We start from the raw sequence: 18,205 nt of genomic DNA, 5'->3' as shown, positions 1-18,205 counted from the left end.
GGTCACTGGTCACATCTGTCGAAGAACCGATAACCGTTGGGGAAAAAGTGTTTTGGCGTAGAGACGCCCTCCGGCTAGAAGGCTTTGGGAGAAGGCTACGTCCAGCAGTGGACTGCTATAGACTGATGATGATGATGATGATGAATGATTTGTCAGTAAGCAAATTCGTCAGCCGTCTTTGTTCTATGTCCCCCTTGTATCAAGTAACTACAGGCAGAACTCTTTCTTCTGGCGTGTACCTAATCTTTTAAATAATATATTGCGTGACCACAGTGACTTAGACATTTTTATCAACAACATAGCATCTATTTCCAATGAGCTGGTTTCTGACTACTTTGGTTCTCATAAACCTAGTTAGTTTAATTTAGTTTGATTTCTTTCTAAGTCTTTGTTTTTTGTTTTATAATTTAACTCCCTCTATTTGTTTTAAAGTTATGTGTATTTTTTAGATTAAGTCTATTTATAGCTTTAGTTAACTCTCTCTATACTACCTAACTAATCTACCTAGAGGTGGAAACTTGTGAAACATAAGCTACCCTGACATTGTTATCTACAAAATAAATTAGTTAAGTTTTCCTAATATAGTAAAATAAAAATAAATAAATAAATAAATGCCATTATTATTAGAAAGACTACTCCCTTAACGGGCAAAAGAGAATATATGGTGGTATTCCACTTATAAAATAATAATGTATACTCAGTAATTTTAATACTTAATAAGACTCTTTATATCAAACAATGAAACCTCATCAGCATCTCATTAAGTATTGTTTGATTAAATAGTTTTGTATCTAAATACTAATAACGAAATACTTATTACAAACCGTATACTGTTGTTGTTAAGTATAGGATTCATTAGCAAGATGCCACTATTGTAAGACGAGACGTACCTAATGTAAGAATTTTTTCAAGTGATCAAACTGCATTGGTTGAATGTCGCTACCGAATCTTGTCTTCTTCTTGGCGTCCTATGACCCCCCCGTGGGGCAAAGGGCAGACACAACGGTTCTCCATCTCTGTCTGTCGACGGCAGCGAGCTTCGCCTCGGACCACGTCATCTTCGCGTCTTGCATCTCCGCATCGATTGAACGGCGCCAGGTTTGTTTAGGGCGGCCTCGCTTACGCCTGCCCTGCGGATTCCAGTCAAGAGCCTGTCTTGGAATGTGATTTTGGTCTCTACGCAGGGCATGGCCGATCCAACTCCATTTGCGCCGTCTTATTTGCAAACCAACAGAATGTCCAATGTTATGGTAACCGAATCTTGTATACATACCTAATATGCATAGGGTAGATTTTACCAGTGTTATTCGACAGGTGTACCAACCTGACCTACTTTATTATAACGTTGATTCAGTAATGTAGTTGGTTAAATTTACCTGATTCAATCAAAGAGGTTTAGTCGTTCAAAAGTTATTAGCGCCTCTCTGAAAAGTTTCGTAGCGCTCAGGTATCTGTTTAGAAGACTGTACTATGATAAGAACACGAAAACAATGAGATATGTAAGTACATAGTTTAGATTGGATCTCAGATAGGGCACATGAAATTGGCCTATAGTAGGTGTTATGGAGATATATTACGAAGGCTACTCGTCTTTTGCCTAGCCTTGTCAAATGTTATGGTACTCGTAGCGAAATAGAACAAAAACAATGAAGACTAGAATTATAGCCCTTTGTGGTCACCTTTACTGTGAGTAAAAAAAAACAGTGACCTTAATGCTTAGATTAACAATATACAAACAACATACCGAACTACCTAGTATGAACATGTAACGATGTATGAATAAAGGTGATTATATCTTGATACTCTTGATTATAGTGACAGTATCAATTGCATGCTCCGTATAAAAAATCAACCATATACCTATGAACTAATGTATAAAAGATCGTTTGCTGAAGAAACATACCCCCGGAAAATGCAAAGTTACTCTCTGCATAATTGCTTTAAGTATATTTTTTACACACGGGTAGTTTCTATCACGACATTTTGTATTAGACACTTAGCCCCTGTTCCACAATGTCTGGTTAGTCGCTACTTGTCGGATAAAATACATGCTGTCACTGTCAAAAAAATAATAACAGAGAGTGACAGCATGTATTTTATCCGTCAGGTAGCCACTAACCAGACATTGTGGAACAGAGGAGGGCTACTCTCTAACACGTTCCGTCGTTAAATACGAAAAACGAAAACCGTACGTTAATGACGGCATATCGGTACTCTGTACCAACTTCGGCCGCGCTACGTTCTTCGAAAATCATAGACAAATCATAGAGGTACTACGTGAATGAACGAAATAGTGAAATGAATGAATGTATTGGTTGGGCTTTCAAGTTGCTTATCGGTAAATTACCGGTTTTATTAAAACATTGCATATTATAATTTTTACGTAAAATTAAAATGCGCTGTTTGTTTTTATGTACATTAAACTGATTTATTTAAATGATTTTTCATGCAGAGACGTTTAAATTACAAATTTTTGATAAAATCAAAATATTTCTACTCTACTTTTTTCACTATGGTAGTCTGTGACTTTCTGTCAAAGAGGCTCATAAAAAAATCAAACACAAAACAAAGTTAAGTTGAAGTTGAACGCGCCAAAGTTAATTTCTTTCTACCATGGCTGGGTCTGGGAACTGCAGCACGGAGCAGATTCAAGAGCTCTTTTCCCTCGTGAGCTGCTGTCGTCGGCAACCAGTCGATGTGGCGGCTCACTGAGACGTTGAACACCAACCAGACGCCGCCTGACTGAACAGGCGGCCCCACGGACCCAGGAGCTAGTAGGCCCTGGAGCAGAAGCCCGGGTAAAGACCCGAAGCCTGCGCCCTAACGGGCGCAGAAGAGATCCAACGACTCAAGAGCTCTTGGAGTTCTTATTTGAGCACCAAGACCTCGCGCGCGGTCGTATGAGGAGCGTAGATGGGAGAGTGCGAAGCAATCGCCTGTGGCAGGAAATCGCCCAAAAGCTGAATGCTTTGGGGGGCTGCGCGAAAACAGTGCATTTTATCAGTGTTTAAGCAATAAGTAGCAATATTTGACTGAAACCAAAAAATAAAAATCTCTCATTTAGAAAAATTGTTTTATTCTTTATAAATAAGTGTGTTAGCATGAATAGATGTATCCACACAAAGTAAGTATCTTAGGATCGGTAAAACCATATTTTTATGGATATAATAGAAACACATTCATACCAGAAACAATAAAAATTAAAAAAATATAGGTAGGTAAAGATAAAATACTCTTTATTGCACACAAACAGAAACAGTTTCACAAACATAGAAAAGAAATAGTACAATCAGCGGCCGTATTACTAAAAGTAATGTCTTCTACAACCTCACAATAAGGAGTGTTTTGTCTTATATAAGTATATCCATACAAAGCCGGGGGCATATTATGCCTCTAATAAATGTATTAGTACTCTGCGTACTCTTCTTCCTTCCTCCAATGCCCGTCCTTGTGGAATTGCAGCTTGCTGGGGAATGGGCAGGGCGTTCTCAGCTGCGAGGTCCTCCTCTGTTAATTCAGGATGGTCGAGCCGAGCATGTATGCACATGTTGTGCAATACAGTGCATGCAATTGCAATTTTGCCAGCGGTCTCAGGAGTGTAATTTAATTCTCTGGCGGCTAATAAGCATCTGAAAAAAAACTTTATTTAAACTCTTTTAATTGGTAAGTATTATAATAATGAGACATGTTGTGTAGGTAAGTTTTAAATGAAGATTGAAGCTTTAATGTTTCATATTTATGAATAAATGCAATTGGATTAAGTATGCTTAATAGGTACTACCTCCATCTCCCTTTTAGTATTCCAAATGTGTGCTCTACAGTGGAACGGGCACGTTTCTGAATTATATTGTAGCGCCCTTCAGGTGAGTCGTCTACTGCATGGTCCACTGGAGTCATCATGAATGACCGGAGAGGATACCCTGAGTCACCTGTAGAACATGTTATGAAATTATGAATACATTATTATTTTGGGTTACCAACATCCATCACCTCGCTTTGGGCTTTGAGATAGTTTAGGTTGAGAATGGATAAATTTATATTTGGAGCATTTACCCAGTAGGTATGTAGTCTCTCCCTGTATTGAGAGTTCTTCCATGTGAGCTTTTATCTCATGTTGGGCCCATATGCCCAATGTATGATGATGTGTATGATGCATCAATACTCAATATAAGGCAATCAGAGTCACAAATCTAAAAAAAAAATGTTTTCTTTAGAGAGTCATCACTAGGGCATGCAATACCGCAATACCGGTATTCGTAATACCGGGATCCCGTACAAAATTCCCGCTTTTTTCAATACCGGTATTGAAAGTTAATACCGGTATTGAAGTAATACCGGAATCGGACTTTTTTAGGCTATAAATAAAGCGATTAAGATTTAGTTAGCCTTGTGTGTGTATATACTGTGAAAGCGCACTTGTTCCCAACCGTTTAATGCAGTTTTCGGCTGCTAGAAATCTACTGTTGACCATGCGTAAACCGGCACCGGATGTAAAAAAATAGTTTATTCTAAAATTTAAACTCTAAAACTGATTTCTCGTAAAAATCTACAACAAAATACAGAATATGATTGCATTTTCTTGTTTTATTTTGATGTATACGACCTTTAAACACAGTATATGCCATTTATTACAAGGAAGTCTAATACCGGTATTAATACCGGGATCCCGGTATTGAGTTGTAATACCGGAACTCAATACCGGTATTGAAAATTGTTCCGGTATTGCATGCCCTAGTCATCACTTGGGTAATGGTCATGAATTTTTTGAATTAAAATACGTACCACTTGACAGTTAATGGAATGCCAATGTTTCCTATTAAAGCACCGCTCTTCATGCTCAGCAGGGCTTATTATTTTAATGTGGGTGCAGTCTATGCAGCCACATACCCCCGGTATCCCATATCTATCGGAAAATCTGAAATATAAATCTATTAAATAGATTGTTTTTTGCAATAATTGTAGGTCTAAGTAACTGTAAATAAAATTTTGTCTTACTTTTGTTTGATGACATTCCTTTCTTCCCTATTTTGTGGGAAGCGAATGTACTTCCTCAAAATCTCAGCTCTATTCAAGGCATCCGTGAATTCATGGATGCACCTAGACACAGTTTGCTGTGCCATGAGTACATCGCTGTTGAGGCCTACGGCACCTTGATAACTACCCCTTGCATAGAAGTTTAATACTACCAAAATCTGAAATAAATGCGGAAATTATGTTAGTCAGTTATGTTTTATCATTGTCTGATATTTACGTTATTTATCATCTGATTTTTATGGTTAAAGGTAATATGAAAATAAGATACTTGTTGAGTTTTACCTTCATTATGGGATCAATACCCCGGTGTCGTATCCTTGGAGGAAGAAACGGGACAATCTCTTCACACAGAGCGTTTGGAACAATTCGGACAATTCCCGACTCAGACGGTAGTTATTTACGAATTCAGAGTCGGGAATTGTGTGCAAGCGGAAGTTTCTTCTTAGGGCCACTCGCCTTTTCCTTCTCTCCTCCCGAAGAATTTCTTGCATCAGCAAATACCTAGCCATTCTTTATGTTATTTTCAGCAATTACAGCAAAACGAATATCTCAACGTTACCTCTTGTGTAGACGTGAAATTTGAAGTAAAACTGACAGTAAATGAGCTGTCAAACTCAATATTACGTGTTTGACATTGCAGTTCAGAGTACCATTTTGTATAGAAAATCGAAACTTCGTTGTTTCGTTCGTTCGTGCGTAAAACTCTCCCTACAGAGTGCGAAAATGGCCCGAACGTTGAACGTTATTTCGATTTTCGCGTTACCGAGTAGGCCCCCAGACCCTTAGAGTGGCTTGCATCAGACATTATACCGTCAGAGCAAGGGATCAAAGATTTAATTTTGAATAACTTTCTGGAGCAAGTCAGCTTTAGTGAGGAATTTCGTATGAGAGATTGAAAAAAGTGCATTTCTTAGATGTTTCTTAGGAAAACTTATAGGTTTCAGCAAAAGATGAATTCATCAGTGGTTGAGAACTCTGCTATACTCCTGCTATATATTAAAAAGAGCCCAGCCCATAGATCTCGAAATCAAATCTTGAAAATTATAGACTACTTAACTGAATAAGTTACCTTATGATGAAGCTGGTGCATTGTAGGCCAAAGAAAGTCAACATCAGAATAATACATCTTTTCGAACTCGTAAATCCTACAGTTTATACTACTGCTGAGGCAGTAAAGTAACTTTTTACCTTCACACCGATTCAATTAAGCAGTTTCTTCGGAAGTGTTCCGCTGTGTTCGTCGATTTATTCTCTATTTGTGTAGAGGTCTGCTATTGTTCTTCAATAGTTTAGGATGTACTTCAAGAAGCCTTCTTCTTGTAGGATGACACTGGTTAGTTACGCATGCGCTGTTTGCTAAAGAAAGAAGGTGTTGTAAGTTTGACTCGATGAAATTTTTGATTTCTTGCCATTTGTTGAAAATAGAATACCACGTATGTTTTTTGAAAAGGCTTTGGAACGCATAAAAAACTACAATAATATGTATAGTAGGTACGAGCATTTCCCGCAAACTGGGCTTTGCTTAAAATATTTTCCTGTGGGTATTCAGAGATAAGAAATAGTAATTCGGTTCTACAAAATGAAATTGGGACTGCAACGCAAGTAAGTACTTGGGTATGCAGGTAACATCTGCATACCAAAATATAGATGATCTAGTTTGAAACTGCCCTAAGTTACCAAGATAGGTGTAACCGTAATAATTTCGCAAGTAATCTTGTTATTACAAGTTGCATGTTCATATGAGTTATTTGCGTGTGAAGTAGGAAATATGATGTGACGATACAACTTCATGTGCCACCAACCTAAATTACTTAATATCCTAAGAATAAGGCTGATTTTGGGAGAACAGTGTCAACTTTTTATGCAACACGTGCATAGAATATTCCTACGACGATGTATGCGTGCAAGTGTACATACAACTACCTAACTATAACTATGGGATTTTTTATTTTGAATACTTACAAATAATGTTGGTATAAACTTATCTGAAAGTTCATAATACTTACCTACTGACAAAAACTTTACAACATTTTAGCCATTCAAGTACCTACCAATCATTCGGTATGATATTTTACGTCAAGAAGTTTTAACTAAATTCCCATAGGTCCTTTAGGTTCCCTATAAGTCTTGATGGATCTAGATCTTCGCTATGATGACTAATACTCCACAACAGGTGTCTCATTTGACACGACTGCCTTATAGCGGCGTCTGCGCTGTCGCAATGTAATCTACATTCGGACACCGTGCGAAACTTTTCTCAATTAGCCTTCTAGTACACTCGACCAAACATACGCAGATACCCATACCGACCCTATTACTTGAGCAATAAAACTGACTGTTCAAACATAGCTTAAAATTATTGCTTTGCGTATCATCTAACGCATAATTATGTAGTTAAAATAGCCCTTAGATGGCTGAGCTTAAGGGTTATCGGCTGACGGTGTTGAATATGGTGGATAGTACGGCGAAGACGTCATTTTCGGTAGCCCCACGATACCCCGTCGCCAAGGCTAGCGCTCTCTAGTAAATAAGGCCACATATAAATGCCTGTGAACCTGTCTATTGTACTATTCAGGATCGGAGCTCCCATAGCGTGAGGTGTCTTCACAGTGGTTCATAGTGTTGGGGTATGATGTTGAGTCGGTGTGGGTATTTGTTGGTGGTAGTGATGTGTGCGGTGGATGCGGTCCCGAAGCATGGGTTGTTGCAGCCTGTGTATGTGGGGGTGGAGGGAGCCGGGAAATATTATGTAAGTTTGTGATGTTATTTTGTGATGAATGGGCTCGTGTTATAATTTGATCGTTTTTTTTTATATTACGCAAGATTATGTGTAAGTAGGTCATGAAATTTCAAGTGTGTAGGTATTTTAATAGAGATTTTCATGATTTTCACTATTTTTTTCCTTAAATAATGCGACATCGAATAATGTGCTATCTGACTGAAGACATATTTACCTTACACATAATTATGTTCAGCTTATTAATGAAAACTATCAATTTTATTTAAATCAACAAAGAAAACAGGATGAATAATAAGTGTCTGTCTTCAATTTTTCAGCAAGACCATCCGAAGTACGCGTTCAACTACGGCGTGGCAGACCACAACACCGGAGACATCAAGTCCCAGCACGAGACCAGGGATGGAGACGTCGTCAAAGGTTTGTAGTTTATTTAATACTTTTTTGTACAAATATGATTTGAACTTAATGTTAAAAGCATTTTCAACCAGCCAACCTACAGGAGGTACAGGAAAATCAATAGAAAGGTTCAAAATAAGATATTATAAGTATATGAAAGCAGGAAGAACTACGAAACTACTAAATATGGTAACTTTATAATGAAGTTACTTAGTGATAGCGATGAAGAGAAAATAATAGAAAATAGAAATACATTGCATATGTGCCCAATCAAAGAATAAATGATAAAAAGATGCGATTATAAAAAGTTCACGATTTTATCATGAATATTCACTGTAATTCAAAGGGATACTTACCCATAACTTTCCTGATTTTTTTTTTATTATGAAACACGCTCCTATCCCTATAGAATACCTTACTAAGTACCAAATTTATTATTATATACATTGTTTATTTATAGGTATCCGTAAATCAATAACGTAGTAAGTAGCCGTATAATATTTATTGCGGTAGCTACCTATGTTCAGTGACCTATTTCTACATTATAAGGTCTTGCTTCGCAGCAGATACAACGATAATACACAGTGATAGTACAAAGGTATAGGTACTATAAAGCAGTAAGATTTGGGCGATATAGTTATTTTCCCACACATTATCTTCACAATACACAGCCGCATAGTTGTAATGTACATTAATACATACTTACAAGTATGGTACATGCATACATACGGGTACATAGAGATAAATCCTTAACAATTGTTTTGTCTTAAATCAGATAATGTGTGTATTGTTTGTAAATTTTTGGTTTTACATAAAATATGTGAAACACGAGTTAGTTTATGAGTGGGGCAGCCAGATTTCTAAATTAACACTTTCAGTTGTTAGGCTCGTTAGTAAACAGTGATTGGCAAAATTTTCCTCAATTTAGACATGTTTGCTCGGTAGAAATTACTTAACATTTAGGTTAGAGGAGCATCGGCTAGTGATGGTCATTGAATGATAAGGTACATAGTACCTATAAACGTTAACTTCTGTGCTAGAACGTTCCTGTTTTTAATGTATCTATAATTGATTAGGTATTAAGTATAACTATTAAAGGGTGTAAAATTTATAATATTTAACCTTCGAAACTTCTACCAACCGTAATAAATACATATACCTACCTACTGATGTATTGTACAAAAATGAATTTTCCGCATCCCAAATTGAATTAAAACATAAACCTCTCCATCTTCCAGGCCAATACTCGCTAGTCGAGCCAGACGGCTCCATCCGAACAGTTGACTACACCGCCGACTCCATCAATGGATTCAACGCAGTGGTCTCCAAGACTGGCCCGTCTCTGCACGCCTCCCCGCACCCTCACCCCGCGCCCCCGCCGCCCCCGGTCCAGCATGTGAAGCCGGTGGTCCAGTACATCACCAAGCCAATACCAGTGCCAGTAGAAGTCCCGCAGCAATTCTTTGGAAGACCAATGTTTATTGCGCAGCCGCAAGGGGCGCCGTTTTGTAAGTTTGAAACTTATTTTTATATCTCAAGTGATATCTGCCGGAGAGCTGGTTATCGTTGCCGGACGAGTTCTCCAGTGGAGACCACGCATAGGTGAATGAAGCGACGACCGAAGGTGATGGCAAGGGTAGGATGAGTAAGTTTGAGAACAGAGATTTGTGGCGCTCCTTTGGAGAGTCCTATGTCTAACATTGGAATACCAATGCACAAGCTGATGATGGTAAATGTTAAAACTACTACTACTACTGACTCACAGACAAACATATTATTACATTTGGATATCGAGATTTACAAAATATCATCATCAATAACATACTTTTTAATGAGATAATTGACTCTATATACTCGTAAGTCCCTTGATTGCATTTCTATGATACAACGAAAATCTAAGAACCAACAATACGTCCACTACATGTATTGTTCTGTCCAATTAGTTGCAATAACAATTCACATCCCCGACATTAGGCTATTGTTATTTGACCATTTAAACCTACACAGAGACTGACGTGGTTTATTGTAATTTGCAGATTTCGCCAAGGACGGGCCACAACTGTTTGAGTACGATGGCTTTGAGTTCGACGGACCATACGCTCAAAATCCACATGGACAGTTCTATCAATAAATGACTATAATGGTCTCTGCACATTATAATAGTAACGTATACGGATCGATTTTCCAGGCGTTCGCGAGCTAGCGTTCTACTGATTGATAGAAGAAAAAGAGGCGATCCGTTTACGTTACGCTTATATGTGCTGTGACCTTTATCCGCGTACTCACCAGCCGTACCTAGGTTTCCTAGAACGCCATCGAATGCTTGGTCTGTATGCGGTGCCCTCAGCAATGACCATACAGACCGCGCATTGCTTGACTAATAAGGCCTTGGTCTCCTATTTACGCCGTAGGTCGCGTCCAGCGTCACGCCGTAGGCCGCGTCACGATGTTCACTATAGAAATGTACTGATGCGGTCTCCCTCACACGCCGACGTTTGGCGCGTAGATGTATGAGCATCGCGACGCGGCCTACGGCGGTGACACTTGACGCGACCTACGGAGTAAATAGGAGACCCAGGCCTTAGAAACACCGAGGCGTGCGGGCGGTGGGACGCGGCTAATGACTTAGCAAATAGGAGACCGAGGCCGATGTCAAAGAGAGTGACAATCAAACATACCTAAGTACATAGCATTTTATGTGATTAAGATCTCCTTTAACGGAGCGGCGTTTCTTAGCAAAGATGAGGAAACAGAAATTAATTTAATCCAAAAATGAATTTATCATTTGTATACAATTTTATTATTTCAGCGACGAAGAATATGGGTCAATTTCCAGTAATACATTGTATGTAGGTTATCGCAAAAGTGGTATCAACCCAAAAGGGAGTAATTCTGGGCAAATTCATTCTGTTCTAATTCTACTTTTGCAATTCCGTGTATTTTTGAAGGGCTGTATTTTGAACTCAACAGTTTGAACTCACTCGCTTACTTACGTAGAACGGATTTGCCTAGTAAAAGCTAGTTTTAACTGATCATCTATCAGTGATTTTTCGTTGTGACAGCTGTTTTGAATGAACAACAAAATATAATATTTGGGGTTTTTAAATAATAGTGCCAACAATACGACGAGCCACCAAAGTAGGTGTTATTTATGTTTACATACATTTATTGAACACTTGCTACATAAGTAAGTACCTATCTATTATTATTTTGTTTGTAGTTCTAATTTTTATTCAATAAAAATAAAGTTTTTTTTATCCTGATAGACCTTTTATTTCGTGTGTGTAATGTACACGATACCCGTTTTCTAAAACTACGTATTGTTTTATAGTGCCTGTCATTCCCGACGACTTGGTCATAAACAACAGGCACTATACCTTCAGTCAGACGGCAGTCTGACATCAGGGATCCATGGAGCAGTGGATCTAGCCGCTGCAGCGTATAGCCACAGTACTCACTAGGAGAGTCGCCTCGGGGTGGTGAGACCCCTCCCTGATGTCCTGACAGGTGCCGGAGCTGTTGATGGCACGCTCACTTCCCGTACTCCATCCGGAGCACTCGTGTTTGGGATCCACACTAGGGACAATGGAGAAGCCATTTATTTATTGTACACAAACTGAGTGGATTGTATGATTGATTGATCCGAGCGAAACAACCCTCTTCAAAATGTGCCGAACACAATTTTTGTATGATTCTTTGGTTCCCAATTTGTAGGTCTGGTAGCGTTTATCCATTTTCTTAATGTTTTTTCTCCTGTCGGAAACCTATGAAGCAGAGATAAATGGGTGAGCATGAGCATTATGATTGTGGGCCAAATATGTGATGGAGGTTATTTTTAAAGGAAACACCTAAGTATTTTATAGCTATACAATAAACTTAATATGCATATACAGAAGAAATCACACATTTATTCAATTAGAATTCCCAGAATCTAAGTTATTCATCTTCTACCCATATCAATTATGGCCAGCAGCATCGAATTCTTATATTATAAACTTAGTTACAATTTCTAGTATTTTCTTTACATAATATTATATTGTTTCTGGGTAAAATAAATTTTCAATAACTGGCAACACTATGAGATTTGTTATTATATGGTACCTCGTAATTTTTACTTAAAATTGATACTAAAAGACCTTACAGTATTAAAATGGGTATCGTTTTATATTAAAATCAAGCCAACAGATAGTACCGTAGTGAATGTAAGCTTGTAAAACTTGATATTATCTACTTACATGTGAAAAGATATCTCATCCATAGTTCCATCGTGTTTTCGTTCACTATGCTCTGTACAACCGAACAAACTATACCCACCCATGTCTCACAGTCGTTAAGTGGTGATAATATTCTAATAAACTTAATAAACATCCACAAACCACTAGCAAATTATCAATAAATAACTTTTAGAAATTCTTTGTTGTAACTGTCAGCCTTTGTTTGTCATAGTATTCATTGTTTGGCAAAGAGAACTGCCAAAACTGACGTAAACAGGCGCCAGAGCAAAAAGGACAAAAAAACCTGTACAGCTTAACGTTTCTCTCTTACGCTTTAATGTAGCTAAGCGTCTCTTTTTCGCAATGTCACAACTGTCACGATTATACCCCTGTGCTATAGAGTTACAGATGCATAGATAAAGGTAAACATTGCACATAATGACACTTATTAGATTCTCCGAATAAGAACTATACGGTCAATGCAGTATGCCAAAGCGCGAGCCTGTTTATATTCTGAGGGGTAATTTATTTTATTTTAACGGTTGTGTATGGTAGGTAAGCTACACAATATACAGGGTGTTGAAAAGTAAGTTCATAATTTGTTTTATTTGAAACCAAAAACCGTAGTTAATTAAAAATATATATATTTTAAGATGTGGTAGTCTGTACACTACAGGTTGTTAAAAATAAGTAAGTATTTTTAAAAATTGAAGATCTAAAATTTACATAATTTTTTAAATCTATTTAACAAGCTTTGCAAAAAAGCGGTTAAGTGCGACTGTATCTCGCCATGAAAAAAATGAAATGTTTACTGTAGCTATGAATTTTATGCGTTACAAGTGGAATAAAATACCGCATAATATTATGTACAACTATGTAAGAGCCTAGTTTTTAAAAAAAAACTCATAAGAAAATATTAAATACACAGGTTTTTTAACCCCTGAAGGAAATAGAGGGGTGTTATAAGTTTAAAGTAAGGGCTGAATTTTTTTTTTAAATTAGGGTGATAGGTAATGTATATTTTTAATGATTTTTTCAAATAGATAAATGTTATACCATTTTTAAATTGCCATAAAATTACCTATAGTTATAGTTATAGAAAAGGGCAGGGCTACCAGTGCCCATTCGCCACTGCAACCTAAAAGATCTATAAATTATGACTCCCCGTGCCGAGTCTCACTCTACAGGCCCAGGTCTTTTATAAACCTGATATTACCTATACAGGATGTTGCAAAAAGGGTATACTGTGCCGAAAGGGTTTGACTCAGGGGTTATTCTGAACAACTTTTGTTCTCCAAGTTTTGGAAATTCTCGAAAAATAAATTCGGTCTCTATAGTAAAAAGTCACGTGATCGAATAAGTTTCTATGTAAAAGGTTTTGTTACGTGAATTTTCAAAATTGTAGAAGAAAAGTGGATCAGAATGGCACCTAAATCCACTTTTGGCTAAGCTTTATACCCTTTTTTCAATACCTTGTATAAAATATCGTCAGCGTCAACTTAGATCGTAATCATCGTAACTCCTCGTGACCAAATTTTAGAGGAGACAAAAATACTGAGACGACCGAATGGCGTAGTGGTTAATGACCCTGACTACTGAGCCAAAGGTCCCGGGTTCGATTCCCGGCTGGGGCAGATATTTGTTTAAAGACAGATATTTGTACTCGGGTCTTGGGTGTTGATATTTATATTTAGTATCTATCTATCTATGTATTTGTGTAGATATATCAGCTGTCCGACACCCATAACACAGGTTCTGCCTAGCTTGGGGTCGGATGGCCGTGTGTGAGATGTCCCCACATATTTACATATACATTTACATTTACTGTTTTATTTGTAGTTCTAGTTGGCATACTACCCACCTAAAGTTTTTTTTAACTAGCCTAAAAATGATTTGTTTAGACAGCCTATCTTCCTGTTCAACCGCAGCCTGAGTGCCAGTGACTCAATGACTGAAAGGAGGCCATTAGTGCTCCTAAATAAATAAAGCAGGCCTGTAGATTATCTTTCAGTGTACCGACACATCTGATTGCTGTAAGAGCCTGATAAGCTCTTCGAACGAGTCATACCTCTGTGGTGGTACGGTTTCGACCTTTCGGACAGTCAGTTTGGCATCCGAAATGCGGATTCGAATAGTGGGTACAATACTTTGCGTTCGTTCACTGTCGGAGCAGGATAAGAACCACGGGCGAGTTGTTGCGCTGGCTGTTTGCTTAAAAATAGTAACCGCGTTCAACTCTATCCCCTAGAGGGCGAACCTTTAGGGCGGCTCTTGTATACCATCACTTGTCTTCTTATCTGCAGAAAATTGACAGAGGTCATACGTGTCTAACAAGTACATTAAGGATGCGAAAAGAGAGGGTTTGTTTTCACTGAAGAAGTTCAGTTGCGGAGTTCCACAGCGGTAGGTCTTGGACCCCTCTGCTGTGGAACTTGGCATACAACGCGGTCCTGCAAATCAAGCTCGCAAACGGCGTTAGCACAGTGCATTTTTCTAATGTCACACAGGTCGTGAGGTAGGCTGAGAGCCTCCTTCGGGGATGACATCCCAATGATTCATTACGAAAAAATTGCTGCAGCTGTGCTCGCCATGCAGTGCATGGGCTACTTCCGAATCTGGGGGGCTGTTGCAAAGGAGTCCGTTGCCTCTATACGGTACGGGTTCCGTGCGATCTATGATCCTTCCGGGAGCACCTGTCTTGTCAAGTCGAAGAGAATGGCTCGTATTCGACGCAACCTGCAGTACTGGTGGGATTGGTTGGAGGACAGGACAGCAGGAAGCTGCAGCAGCCGTCATGCTGTGATTCGACGCATAGATGCAAAAAAAATTGAAAGTAACTTCATGTTAATAAAATATTAGATCTTAATTTAACAACATAACATTGCAAAAAAAAATTAACATTGTTGACTATGTTATTGTAATTTACTAAAGTAGTAATAAAAACAAAGGCTTATTGCATAGTTTTCGTTCACGTTCGCCTACATCGCACGTTGTATATGAGAATAAAGGGTATAATTACTAAGTTTTCTTGTTTAAAAATCACGGTTTGGGGTTTAGAGGAAAACAAATGGTAAAATGCGGAATACAGTTTTTTTTTTCGAATAAAGAGGAAAACATGTGAATTCAAAAAACGTTTCTATTGACACCAAAGAGTACTTTTCGCCGAGAAAAGTGGAGTTACAATGTTTGCGATCTAAAGTGATGATAGAACTAGAACTTATTTTTTCAGTTCACCTGCTGTTGAGTGAAATCGTAATTAGGTAAATGACTCCTTGACATGAAAATAACTTTTTTTTTATAATCGTTATAACAAAACCGTTTTTTTTAATACAGCAATATTTGTAGGTGTACTTACAGTGAGCAAAAGAGCGCAGCAAGGTGTAAATTTTTTGGTTTTTAAGAAACAAAAATATTATTTCTATCATATCCCAAATACACATAAGTACTTAAAAAAAAAAATACACACTCTCGCCTTGTACTAATGTACTCCCTTGCGGGGGTACTTACATGTTATTATTTTTCTGGTGACCTCCCCATATCCCTTTGCCAGCTACGTAACCTTTTGTGACACCCTGTATATGCAGAGTTCTGCAAACTACTGTTCTGCTTTTGAAACACCAAAAAAAAACAGGTCGTCTAACTAAAAGGTCACGTGACCAAAAAAAAATTATATGAAGAAGCGTTTTTTTCATGAATATAAAAAATTACGTAGGATAAAACAGAGTGACGCCTGAGTAACGCCCTTTCGGCTAACTATACTTTTTTTATTACAAGGGGGCAGAGTTTAATACAACACCCTGAACTATTAAACTCTGATAATATTTTCGCGATTTTTTTACATTCTGATTTCATTTCCTGGCTTAGAAATAACATCAATAACATGCTGCACACGTAGGTTTCGGCATAGTATTAAACCCTTTTTGCAACAACCTGTATAAATATCGGCACGGGTACGACTTTATATATAATTAATTATTAAATATTAAAAATACTTTCAAATAAAAATAAATATTTTCGTATCACAAAACAATATTACTTACTTAGTATATTTTTAACAAAGTGGCATGTCTTCACTTTTATGTTTTCGAGTACTATGTTAAAATTTCATGTCATTGTCCGTAGAACGCCCCGCATACCTCAACCCCCCCTCACTAGATTTGACAGATTCTGATTTTCTTCCAGCTTTAGTGACAGCCTTAACGTTACGTATCGTCAACTGTCACTGTCAAAATGAAAGGCAAATTTGTTAGTTCCAAAAGTGACATTTGTTTTTTTCATGTTAGGTGGAATTTCAAACGCTAAACGTATTTAGTAGCCTGTCATACGTCTGTCAGTTAGAACAAAATGTATTTAAAATTTATACTAATATAATAATAATACGTTTAGCGTTTGGTAAAAGTGACCCTTAGTGTAGTTTCGAAAATAGTATCGGATCCTGTGATCGCACCTCAGGAGATGGGAATTCGAACAAAACTGGTTTAGAATCAACCCCAGGACTCCTTTTCGCTTACTTATTGTCTTCCCTTTTTGCAACACCATGTACCTACCTATTAAAACTTTTGCACAAAAATATCTTTAAGCTTTAGGTACATTAAAAAGTAAGTAGTTACGGCCTTATGTACCTAACTATGTATTACCAATAATAATTTATCATAGCTGGCTATAGTGCATTAGATATTAAGTAGGTAATTTGTCGAGGGATAAAATATTATCGATATAATAAAATAAAATACAATGGTTGTAGGTACGCTTTTCTGAACACAGTATGATGAAATTGGGACACAAGACAAAGGTACTAAGTATAAGCAGATACTAAATGTATTATTTTCAACCAACGGCAACGCATGGTTCTTATCACTGCTATAAGTACTTACTAAAATCAGAATGCAACAATACTTTCTCCCTTTAACATACAAACTTATATTTTTTATTAGTCATGTATATTACATTATACAGGGTGATTGGAAAGTCGATGTATTCCTTCAAATGGGTTATAGACGAAATCATTTCCAGTCGATTGAACCCCATAATGCATTATCCGAAACTCAACCATTTCTGAGTTATTTTAGTTTTTTTTTTTATAATTTTGCCAAAATTTATATTTAAAAGGCAAGTATTTAAAAATCTAACGTTTTTATCAATACTTTTTGATTGTTTTGCATCAGTGACACCCTAGTTAACTAATTATAATAATTAAATTTGCAATATTCAACTTAATTTAGACACAGTGCTTCAAAATAATTGAAACATTAAGAAAATGTTTCAAAAGGTGAAAACAAAAATGCTTAATTAAAAAAGAATTTTATCTAAAAAAAAATCAGGCACTACAACTTAAAAACATAGTCAATTTATAAGCTTTAAAATTATATATATGTATATCAATCCATAATGATATGACCAAGATATACCTTTAGAAACATTTTCTTATTGTTTCAATTATTTTGAAGCACTGTGTCTAAATTAAGTTGAATATTGCGCATTTAATGATAATAATTAGTTGACTAGGATGTTACTGATGCAAAACAATAAAAAAGTATTAATAAAATGGTTAGTTTTTTAAATATTTGGCTTTTAAACATAAATTTTGGCAAAATTATAAAAAAACTTAAAACTTAAATAACTCAGAAATGGTTGACTTTCGGCTAATGCATTATGGGGTTCAATCGACTGGAAATGCCTTCGACTACAACCCATTTAAAGGAATACATCGACTTACCAATCACCCTGTATAATATGTTAAGTACCTACAGGTAATATATTTAAAATCCGGGATCTGTGCATATTAAATAGTCTCTTTATCAATATTTTATATATTTCCTAG

General features: G+C 37.0%; 2 protein-coding genes across 3 annotated transcripts; one reads left to right on the top strand and one right to left on the bottom strand.

The window, feature by feature from the left end:
* Positions 1 to 3,219: 3,219 nt before the first annotated feature.
* LOC125488567 (putative nuclease HARBI1) lies at positions 3,220 to 5,383 on the bottom strand. 2 transcript variants are annotated; one of them, XR_007267580.1, is made up of 6 exons: positions 5,317 to 5,383; positions 4,996 to 5,192; positions 4,783 to 4,915; positions 4,054 to 4,190; positions 3,782 to 3,929; positions 3,220 to 3,629 (listed from the first exon to the last, which is right to left on the bottom strand). XR_007267580.1 is itself a non-coding variant. In XM_048628947.1 (3 exons), exons 1-3 carry the CDS (start codon positions 4,154 to 4,156, stop codon positions 3,386 to 3,388), a joined length of 495 nt encoding a protein of 164 aa, XP_048484904.1. In that variant the 5' UTR covers positions 4,157 to 4,215; the 3' UTR covers positions 3,220 to 3,385. The 2 variants fall into 2 exon arrangements, 1 of the variants encoding a protein (XP_048484904.1); XM_048628947.1 differs by lacking the exons at positions 4,783 to 4,915; positions 4,996 to 5,192; positions 5,317 to 5,383 and having other exon boundaries at positions 4,054 to 4,215.
* Positions 5,384 to 7,595: 2,212 nt separating this feature from the next.
* Positions 7,596 to 10,549, top strand: LOC105394090 (cuticle protein 19). The gene is made up of 4 exons (XM_048628943.1): positions 7,596 to 7,783; positions 8,092 to 8,191; positions 9,409 to 9,678; positions 10,207 to 10,549. The coding sequence occupies exons 1-4, from the start codon at positions 7,664 to 7,666 to the stop codon at positions 10,299 to 10,301; spliced, it is 585 nt and encodes a 194-aa protein (XP_048484900.1). The 5' UTR covers positions 7,596 to 7,663; the 3' UTR covers positions 10,302 to 10,549.
* Positions 10,550 to 18,205: the final 7,656 nt, after the last annotated feature.

Source organism: Plutella xylostella, chromosome 22, assembly GCF_932276165.1.
Source record: "Plutella xylostella chromosome 22, ilPluXylo3.1, whole genome shotgun sequence".
Lineage (NCBI taxonomy): Eukaryota > Metazoa > Arthropoda > Insecta > Lepidoptera > Plutellidae > Plutella > Plutella xylostella.
Note: the sequence above shows the minus strand (reverse complement) of the source record. Positions and strands in the feature narration are given on the sequence as shown.